The sequence below is a fragment of the Nannospalax galili genome, unplaced genomic scaffold (genome assembly GCF_000622305.1).
Source record: "Nannospalax galili isolate Female #2095 unplaced genomic scaffold, S.galili_v1.0 scaffold1025, whole genome shotgun sequence".
Classification (NCBI taxonomy): domain Eukaryota; kingdom Metazoa; phylum Chordata; class Mammalia; order Rodentia; family Spalacidae; genus Nannospalax; species Nannospalax galili.
Genome location: NW_008353598.1, coordinates 317,235 through 327,529, shown reverse-complemented (window position 1 = coordinate 327,529; position 10,295 = coordinate 317,235). Strand labels below are relative to the sequence as shown.

Sequence of the window (10,295 nt, the reverse complement as noted above, 5' to 3'; positions counted from 1 at the left end):
GGAGAAAACTGGGGGCTGGATGTGCTCATATTTCAATGTATTCATGCTTGACGTTCTCAAGAATAAAGAAAAATTAAAATAATTTTAAAAGATCAAACAACCTACATAAACAGTTCCATTTTGGAAATTATTATTAAACTGCTGTGTTTTTATAACTAAGAGAAATTTGGTCTCTTTTCATGTGTTAGTTGAAATTCATCTATTTGTAGGCAACAGTTTCCCTCTAGGTAACTTTGGTATCTATAAGGCAAAGCTTCAGCTGTAATTTTGTTTTACTGAAATTAAAGTACAAAAATTCTCTGGGTGAACACAAAAATAAAAGGCTGAAATTAGGATATTTTATCCAATACAAATTATTATAAATGGGGGAAATTGACAATATAAGTGTATTGGGATTTGTCCTTGATTTACTTTAGTTTTAGTTTTCCTTCCAGTCAAACTGATTTCCTCATGTTTCTGGATTAAAGCCAGAATCAACTTTGTCCCTGTTTATAATCAAATAATGGAGAAAACGTTTAAAATTTCTGACTTCAGTTGGAAGATCCCGGGAAGCAGAGCGTCTGGACTGACCCTGAGCTGAGTCTCTGATTCATTTTTGACTTGAGGCAAGTTTTTTATGATTCTGCACTTTTAACCTGACTGTAAATAATGCTGGTTTGTTTCATAGGAATTATAGTAATCATAATTCAATACGTGACCATTGACTTTTGAGGGAGTTTGAGTTGATTGGCAAGAAGGCAGCTTCTGAACTTTGGAAAAGAGATTTAGAATTCAATTAGCTTTCATTCTCTTTCTATTTTGAATGAGGTAGATGGGAGTTCAATGTAAAGGGTAGAATTTTCAGTTTCAGTCTACAAAACGAAAAATAGAATAGACTATGTTGTGATTTTGGCATCACACTTTATTTCAGCTATTTGTGGATCAGATATGTTTAACTTCTTTAAGCTTTCATTTAATATAAATTCTTAGTATAAATAGTAAGGATATAGTTATATTGTATTTTCATAAAATGGAGAAAGTTGGAGAAAATGGCCTAGTATGAGTCCCTAAGGCTGTGTTTATGGGTAGAATTTTAACTAGCTATCTACATTAAGGTGGTAGGTCGGTCACTTGTGAACACTAACTTAGGAAACATATTTCGTTCAGTAACTTCTTTTAAAATTTATTCCAGCACTTGGGAGGCAGAGGCAGGTGGATCTCTGTGAGTTCAAGGCCAGCCTGGCGTACATAGTGAGTTCCAGGACAGCTGGGGCTACAGGGAGACCCTGTCTCAAAAAGACCAAAAAAAATTTTTTTTCTCAGGTGGGGTTAGGATTTCCTAGCCACTTCCACACATCTGTGCTGCAGTTGTGTCTGGTTTGAGCTTGCATAGGACTTGTGCATGCTGCCACCATTGCTGTGAGCTCATATGAGTAACTGATCTGCTGTCTGGAAAGCTCTATTTCCTTGTGATCATCCACCACTGCTGGCTCTTACAAACTTTTCACCCCCCCTCTTCTACAATGATAATCTGAGCCTTGGGAGGCAGATTTTTGAAACAGGTATCCTATTATAGGTAAGCGCTCTGCAGCCTCTTATTCTCTGCACATTGGCCAGTTGTGGATCTCCGTGTTAAGGAATCTTTTTTAAGGGTGAGACTCTTTGTAGGTTAACCAGATTCCAGTGGATGGACCCATACCAAAGGGCATTTGACACAAATTTCACTCTAGACTTCCAAATATATTATATAAAAGAAAGTACATGAAATTGGGCAGGGAGTAGTAAAGGGGGGTGTAGATACAGGAGAAGATCTAGATGTAATCATATAGTGTATGAAATTTGTAAATATTCAATTAAAAATTTATTCTATCCTGTATCTTCTCATAATGGTCCATTGAAAATACATATTTTTGAAGGTTTAGATATTACTAACATATAACTAGCTGCATGCCATTAACTTTGTTTTTCTCATTCTGTTTTTAAATTTTAAATCTGTTACATATTAGCCATAGAACATTTTGTTTCCAAAGTTAACATTTTTTCCCTTAAGTTTATTGTAACATAACTTCCTGAACTTTAAAAACATTATTGGGAAGCCCAGTGTGGTGGCATATGCCTTTAGTTCCAGCACTCAGGAGGCAGAGGCAGGCGGATGGATCTCTATGAGTTCAAGGCCAGCCTGGGGCTACATGGAGACCTTGTCTCAAGAAGACCAATATTTATTAGTACATGAAATTGGGCAGAGAGTAATAAAGGGAGTGCAGATAAAGGAAGAGATCTCCTAATATATATATTAGTGGGAAACTGGACATGATGGGACACACCTGTAATCCTAGCATTTGGGAGATAGAAGCAGGAGGGTTATTGCAAGCATGAGGCCAGCCTGGCCTACACTGGAACTTCTAGGCCAACCAGATCTATATAGTGAGATCCTGCCTGAAAAATATGATCCTGGCCAATTATGGTGGTACACACCTTTAGTCCTAGTACTTAGGAGGCAGAAGCAGGTGAATCTCTGTGAGTTTGAGGCCAGCCTGGTCTACATAGTGAGCTGCAGGCCAGTCAGGGCTGCATAGTGAGACTCTGTCTCAAAAAAACCCAAACCAAACAAAAATGGCCCATTGAACTTTTATTTCTCAGAACTATGAGCTAATACACTGTTGTTTGAAGCCTCCCGTTTTGTGGTAATTCACTATAGCATCCCTAAGAAACAAATAGAATAATGTTACTGCAATTGGGGCCTACACCAAGTATTTCCTGGTTATTGTCATCTTATTCCAGAATGAAATAAAGGTATACACAGATTGCAAGAATAGCAAGGCAATTCTTTTCAAAGCGAAGTAGTAGAACAGGTCAGATATACTGTCAGAAGTGAGGAGGGCCATGTCAGTGAAAAAGTACACAGGGCCTCAGGTTACTGCCTAAGGCTTCTTTAAAGAAGCAACTGGTTGCTAAGGGGTATTGTTTTGGCTGTTCTCTATTGTGATTTACAGATTTTAATTATATAACCCTTTTTCCTATTACCATAATGCATCTGATTTTAATCATATGATGCCCAATTGTGCATAGGCATAAGATGGTAAATTGGGAATTCCCTCTAAAAGTTCACTTAAAGGACACAGTTTACCTTGTTGTGCATGCACCCAAAACTAGGTTGGCCCATTATCCATAGCTCCTGGATGTTTTTCAGGATGTGCTTATATGGAAACAGGGTGTTTTCAAGGGGTTACTAAGGAGAATAACCTATTTCCATTGTTTAAAGAGGGTATACATGCATCTTTATGTACGTATGGGTCCTAGATCATGAAAGAGATGCTAAATGCATTGTCAGAAGAAGGGTGTGTGTACATAGTACATGCAGGTAAGGATCTCAGACTGCCAGGTATATTATTAGAAGAGGAGTGTATGGCTAGCCTAACCCAGTGGAGTCCTGAGGTTGATAAACTCCTATGCTTGCCTGCCTCAGTAGTACCTAACTACCCACCCACCGAGCATTAGAACACAGTAGCACAGAAAACAGATCAATTTTTTAAAATGTGTGTGGGTGTTTTGCCTGCATGCACATAAGTGCACCTGTATCATGCAATGCCTGTGAAGGCCAGAAGACGGTGTCCAACCCCCTGGAACTGGCGTTATAGACTGTTAGCTGCCCTGTGTGTGCTGGTGAACCCAGGTCCTCTGCAAGAGCAGCCAGTACTGTTAACTGCTGAGCCAACTCTCCAGCTCCAACAGACAAACTTTTCACCTTGAAGTACAAACATTATCAATGGAAGATAGGTGGGAAAACAGTAAACATGCAGATAGTATCTCATTATATTTGGTGATGATTAATAAGGAGAACTTTAACCCATTCTAACAGAGATGTGGATTGCCACTTTATATATGGAAGTCAGGGTAGGTGTTTCTAGCAGGGGATATTTGAGCAAATACCTGAAGGATAGTAAGGAGCAAACTGTAGAGAGCTTTAGGAGAGCACACCAGGCAGAAGGAGCAGGAAGTATAATCACACTGATAAGTATGTGTAGACTATTGTGTCCAACAAATGCCAAAGAGGCCACTGTGGCCAGAGCAAAAGGGCTTGGGGAGAGTGGAGGGAGAGATGTGTAGAGGTGGATGTCATAGTTCGTTTTCCATTGCTATTAGGTAAATATAAACTGGAGAATTTATAAAGAAGTTTGTGCAGCTATGGTTCTCAAGGATAGGTAGACCAAAACAGCACTGACATATGCTTAACTTTTTTTTTTTTTTTTGAGACAGGGTCTCCCTGTAGCCCCAGCTGGCCTGGAACTCATTATGTAGAACTGGCTGGCCTTGAACTCACAGAGATCCGCCTGCCTCTGCCTCCCGAGTGCTGGAACTAAAGGCATGTGCCACCACGCCTGGCAAATGCTTAATTTCTTTTTGACCCATAGCATGGCAGAGGGAATCACATAATGAAGCAGAGCACGTATGCTACATGGAGCTTGCTTTCATAACAAAGGCATTCCCTTGACAGCTCATAATCCTAAATGAGTTGATACACTCATGAGAGTACAGCTCTCATAACCCAATCACTTCCCAAGTTTCCAGCTTTGAAAACTGTGAATGCAGTTCAGGATTAAGTTTCAACACAGGAAATTTGGAAGATACATTTAAACCATAACAATGGGTGATCATATAATATAACCTAGTTTGCCTAGAGACAATACAGTTTAGAATGTGGTCCCAGTATAATTCTTAAAGAAATATTTGAGTGTGGGACATTAAAATCTTCCAATTGTAACTCTCATCAAAAGGTAGCAACTTGATGTGAGAAGCAGCTGAATGCAGTGTAAAATTTGAATGTTGAATCTTTTCTCTGGAAAGTTACTTTTCTCTCTTTTAACTTTATTTAATTAAAAGTAATTGTGTTGTTTCTTTTCCACATTCTTCCTGAAGACTAGTTTATGGAATAACCATGAGATTTCATGTATCGCCCGTGCATTAGCATTTTTTACATATTTTAAATGGGAGACATACTAATGTATTAACAGATGGCCATATTCAGAAAAAAGGGCAGCATTCGTATAAGAACAGGATATTGCTAAAGATTTTTCTATCACATTAAATAGGTCATGAGTACTTTATCTAAATTATTTGTTTTTAAAGTGAGATTTGTATTTTTATGGATCTTTTGAGATTTTTCATACAATATAGTTTTATGGCATTTAGATCCTCTCCTCTCTCTGCACCTGTCCCTACTGCCCTCTGCCCAATTTAATGAACTCTTATATATATATTACATATGATTATATATGAATTATATATATCACATATATATGGAAATATATGGCATGTAGAGTATGATTTCTGTCCCCCAATGTCTTTCACTTCAAGTATGCTCACTAACATATTAAGAAAGAAGCACCTAGTGGCTGGTGAGATGGTTTAATGGGTAAGGGGCTTGCTTCTAAGCCTGATGACCAGAGGGGTTTTAAAAAATATATATGTATATATAGTATATATATTTTATTTTTTATTTTATGTTTTTCTTGCATATGTATAAGTGCACCAATGTCACACAATGCCCTTGGAGGCCAGAAGAAGGCATCAGATCTCCAGGGGCTGCAGTTAGAGATGGTTGTAAGGCACCATGTGGGTATTGGGAAACAAACCCCAGTCCTTTACAAGAGCAGCCAGTGCTCTTAACTGCTGAGTCATCCCTCCAAGCCCCTTGAGTTTCTTTTTGAGACTGGGTTCATGTGGATAGATAGCGCAGCTGGGTGTAGTGGCGCACGCCTTTGATCCCAACCCCACCCCCACCCCCACAAAAAGAAAAAAAAATAGCCCAGAATAACCTTGAACTCTTGATCCTTCTAAATACTGGGATGGTGGCTTGAATGATAATATCTTCCATAGGCTCCAAGGATTTGATGATATTTTTCCCAGTTAGTGGTGCTGTTTATAAGAAAGTACTGCTTTCTTCAAAAGGAAAAATGCACTGATGAGAGCAAAGTTGTTCCAGAGGAACAAACAGACTTAAACAAAAACTGCTATTTATTTATTTATTTATTTATTCTTTTTGAGTCAGTCTTTCTATAGCCCCAGCTGGCCTGGAACTCACTAAGTAGAGCAGACTGGCTTCTATCTCACAAAGATCCGCCTGCCTCTGCCTCCTGAATGCTGGGATTAAAGGCATTCACCACCATGCTTGGGTCTTTTTCTTTTTTTACTCTGTGTATTGGGGTGGGGGCTACCACATTGGAGCCAGAGGGGAACATAAGATGTCCTGCTTGTCTTTGGTTGTGAGCCTAGGCTTTTAACAGCTATACCATCTCTCCAGCCTGGGTGTCCTGAAGCTGCCTCAGGGTCTCTCACTGACCCTGGAGCCAGGCTGGCAGCCAGCAAGCCCCATCAACCCTGACTCTGACTCCCACAGTCTTGGACTTACGGGCATGCACAACCAAACAGGCTTTTTATGTGGGCTCTGGGGATTTGAACTCAGGTCCTCACTCTTGCACAGCAAGAACTCTTACCTGCTGCACCATCTTCCCACCCATACAATCAGTTTTCTACAGATCTTTATGATGATGCTATTTAGCTCTTCCAGTGAGGTACTTGTGTTCTCTTGCCTAGACTACCATGGCAGTAATATGGAGGCTGGCTGCTTGGCTATAGGGATACAGTAACCTAGGGGATGCCTTCATGTTTTGCAACCTGGTATCGTCCCTGATCTCGAGCTACAACTGCCAGAATACTTGAAGACTTTCTGATTCATTTTCAATAGAAGGTAGGCCTTTCATAGTTTAGTGGCTAGGGAGAAGCAGAAGTCACCTGACTGCTCAGGATTTAGGCAGTGATTGAATATGAGCCCAGGAGACTCCATCCTATCTTCCAAACCAGTTGGTGCCTCCAATTCTGCCCAGCTGTGAGGTGCTGCCTTGTTTCTTGAGCTGTTCCCAGGGCTGTTGCTTTCTCCTCAGGAGCAAGTGTGCTAATGCTCCTGTACGCTTTTCTGTCCTCTACACTTGTTGACATCACGTACCTGGTATCATTTCTCCTTTTCACTTCAACATTATCAATTCATGTCTTTCACCTTTTTCTTTATTCTTTTCTTTTGGAGTTTTGTGAGAAAGAAAAAAGTACTCATGTTTTAATTCAACACAAAGTTGACTCTTTATGGAAGCCAGAGGGAGGACTGGAGAGCTGGGTCAGCGGTTAAGAGCACTGGCTGCTCTTGCATGGAGGTGGGGGGGGGGAGGGAAGGGGTGGTGGGAGGGGGGGTTCAATTCTCGGCACTCACATGGCAGCTAACAACCTTCCATAACTCTAGTTCCAGGGAAATCCGATGCCCTCTTCTGACCTCTGAGAGCACTGCATGACAGGAGTGCACTTACATACATGCAGGCGATACACTCATATACAAAAAAACAAAATTAATTCATTAAATTAAATTAAAATTTTTTTAAAGAAATGGAAGCCAGGTATGGGAAGTAGAAGTTGGATGGTCATGGACTGAACTCAGCTTGGGCTGCCTTGTTTGCTAAGGAACCTGTAATAAAACTTTGTTTAAAAAAAATCTCAACTCCCACCCTATATATTTGCCTCTGCTCATATGACTGTAGAAGGAATTTCCTTTAGTGGTCTTAGTGCATGTAAGACCTGTGCCGATAGTCACATTGGCTGTAACTTACATCCATCAATACTGTAGTGGTTAAAGAACAGGGAGGGCATATTTATAAATTCTGTAAAGGGATTCAACTTGGGGCTTGAGTTCTTTGGGAGGGAACTCCTCTCAGGTTGATAACGGGAATAAAGTTTTCTGATTTAAAAAGAAGGTTTTCCTGATTTCTACATGTGAGTCTCTTGGTGACGTCTCTGTGTGTGGCTGGTCCTGTGCCTCAGTTTTCCTTTAACAGTAAAGTTATAGGAATGTAACTTCCATTTTAACTTAAAGAAAGGCTTAACATTTTACATTATCATGTTTACTTGCATAGATATTATGATATTAAGAGAAACAGTGCATAGCAACTTCCTATTATAAGTTTCATCTTTTAAAAATAAACAGTCTTGTTGGTCATGATGGTACACACCTTTAGTCTCAGGCACTCGAGAGGCAGAGGCAGGTGGATCTCTATGAGATCAAGGCCAGCCTGGTCTCCATAGTGAATCCAGGCCAACTGGGACTGCAGGGAGACCCTGTTTCAAAGGGACCAAAATTAATTAATTAATTAAGTTATCTTCCATTACAAGACTACTATTCTACATCATCAATTAGTATTCATTTAGCACATACATGCCAAGATATCTAAAAATGTGTTATCTCAGTGTTTCCGCAGCCCTGAAATAGGATTTATTATCCCCATTTTACAGATCGGGAACTCCTTAGCAATTTTCCATAAAGTTGCCTAAACTGGAAACAGGCTCAGCCAAAATATGGTCCCAGGTCCTTCTGCTTAGAGAGCCTCTCCTTTTCTATACTGTCTTGCAAACGGCATATTAGAACCTTTGATAAAATGAACTCCTTTTTGTGCTGTTAGTGAACAGATTCAATTATTTCTAAAGTTTGGTGGTTTTGAGTCCTATCACTTTGTATGGCAGAAGACTGGCTCCAAGTATGGAGAATTTTCTGGGTGACCCTCAGGTATTCTGGAGTTTCATCAGTCCCCCAATATACTCAAGTCTGGTCCCATGGGAACGTTGATAAGTTCTCTAACTTCTTTATTATTTTTTTCTTATAGTTTTTTTTTTCCAGTGGGAAAAATGGTGAAGATTCTCAGCTTCGTCTTTATCACCATCACTCTGATAATTGGCAGGGAAAGCTGGGTAAGCTTAATGTGCAAACAATTGTATTTAAACTGCCTGCTTTGATAGGCCTTTCTTTTAATTTGCAGAAAAACTATATTAATGTGTTTACTGGGACAAAGAAACCTATTTAACTAAGGGTGGAGAGTGTGCAAAAGCTTTGTAAGAAACACGTGGTACATAGCAGCACTTAACCAAACGCTCAAAAAAATTTTACAGTAAAAATCAGCATTAACACATAAGCAAAACATGTTTAAGTTCAGCTGGCAGTGAGGTGCACATCTTTATTCCCAGCAGTTGGGAGGCAGAGGCAGGCCTCTGTCAGTTCAAGGCCAACCTGGTCTACACAGTGAGTTCCAGGTAAGCTCACCATGTTATTTCTTCACATGATACCAGGAATTTAAAATTCGTAATAATCAATATTGACCTTGGGCCGATATTGAACCGCTGTTGGTATATATTACTTAGAAGATCTGTAGGTGATTACAATAAACTCATCATCATCCATGAGTCTAAAAGGACAAAATGCCAACTTACTCAAAGTTCTGGGAAAAAGAAAACCACTTTCTGGTCAAAATAGTATTCTGAGGTACAAGTGGGAGACAAAATTGAATTATGTATTTATGCAGATTGTTGGTAACATTTATTTTCCATGACAATGAGATGCTCATTGCTTCGCAGGCCTTCGAGAGCTGTTTGCAGGAGCAGATGCGACTTAGAGCTCAGGTGCGCCAGTTGCAGACCCGGGTCAAACAGCAACAGATCACAATCACACAACTTCTGCAGGAAAAGGAGATCCAGTTCTTAGATAAAGGACAGGAGAGCAATGCTATTGACCTTGGAGGCAAGAGGCAGTATGCAGGTCAGAATTGATTTTTTCTTAAATGTTTCGACCATTGACATCACACATCCATGCGCAGTGATGGTGCTAGGTGCTCAGTGACCTCAGGCTTTTCATTGGTTCAGTATTGTTTTTTTTTTTTTTTTTTGCTTTGTTTTTCTTTTTTTCCAGAGACGGTCTCACTGCATATCCTAGGCTGTCCTGAAACTTACCATCTTTCTGCCTCAGTCTCCCTAAGTGCTAAGTTTACAGGTGTGCCCCACCATCTTCAGCTAACTTCAGATCTTGTTAAAGAGCTTTTCCTATTCCAGTCACAAGCAGTATGAATCATTACATCAATTTAAAACATCTTTCCCCATATTTTACTCCTTCTCTATGTGTGCAGGGGATATTTAATATAAATGGTAAATATCTGAGAATTTTTGTATCTTAAATATTTGAGCATAAAGGCAGATTATAACTGTGAATTTTATACATGAACTTTGTTTTTATTGTGTGTTTTTTCTCCTTATATTTATGTAGTCTTTCCTTCTGTTTGTTTTGCTTTTATTTTAAATTTTAAAAAATTAAATTAATTTTTCTATGTGTGTGAGTGTCTTGCCTGTATGTGTGTGAACCCATGTTGTATAGTGCCCACAGAAGTCAGAAGAGGGCATCAGATCCCCTGGAGTTACTAGCTGCCATGTGAGTGCTGGGAACTGAACCTGGGACC

At 39.6% G+C, this 10,295-nt stretch overlaps 1 protein-coding gene across 1 annotated transcript in view; it reads left to right on the top strand.

Moving 5' to 3' along the window:
* Positions 1–510: 510 nt before the first annotated feature.
* The window catches only part of Fgl1 (fibrinogen like 1), a 36,773-nt gene continuing 26,988 nt past the window's right edge, over positions 511–10,295 (top strand). Inside the window, exons 1-3 of the mRNA XM_008850843.2 lie at positions 511–605; positions 8,680–8,763; positions 9,424–9,604. Of these exons, the coding sequence (XP_008849065.1) occupies positions 8,701–8,763; positions 9,424–9,604 (244 nt within the window). The 5' untranslated portion in view covers positions 511–605; positions 8,680–8,700. The remainder of the gene's footprint in view (positions 606–8,679; positions 8,764–9,423; positions 9,605–10,295) is intronic.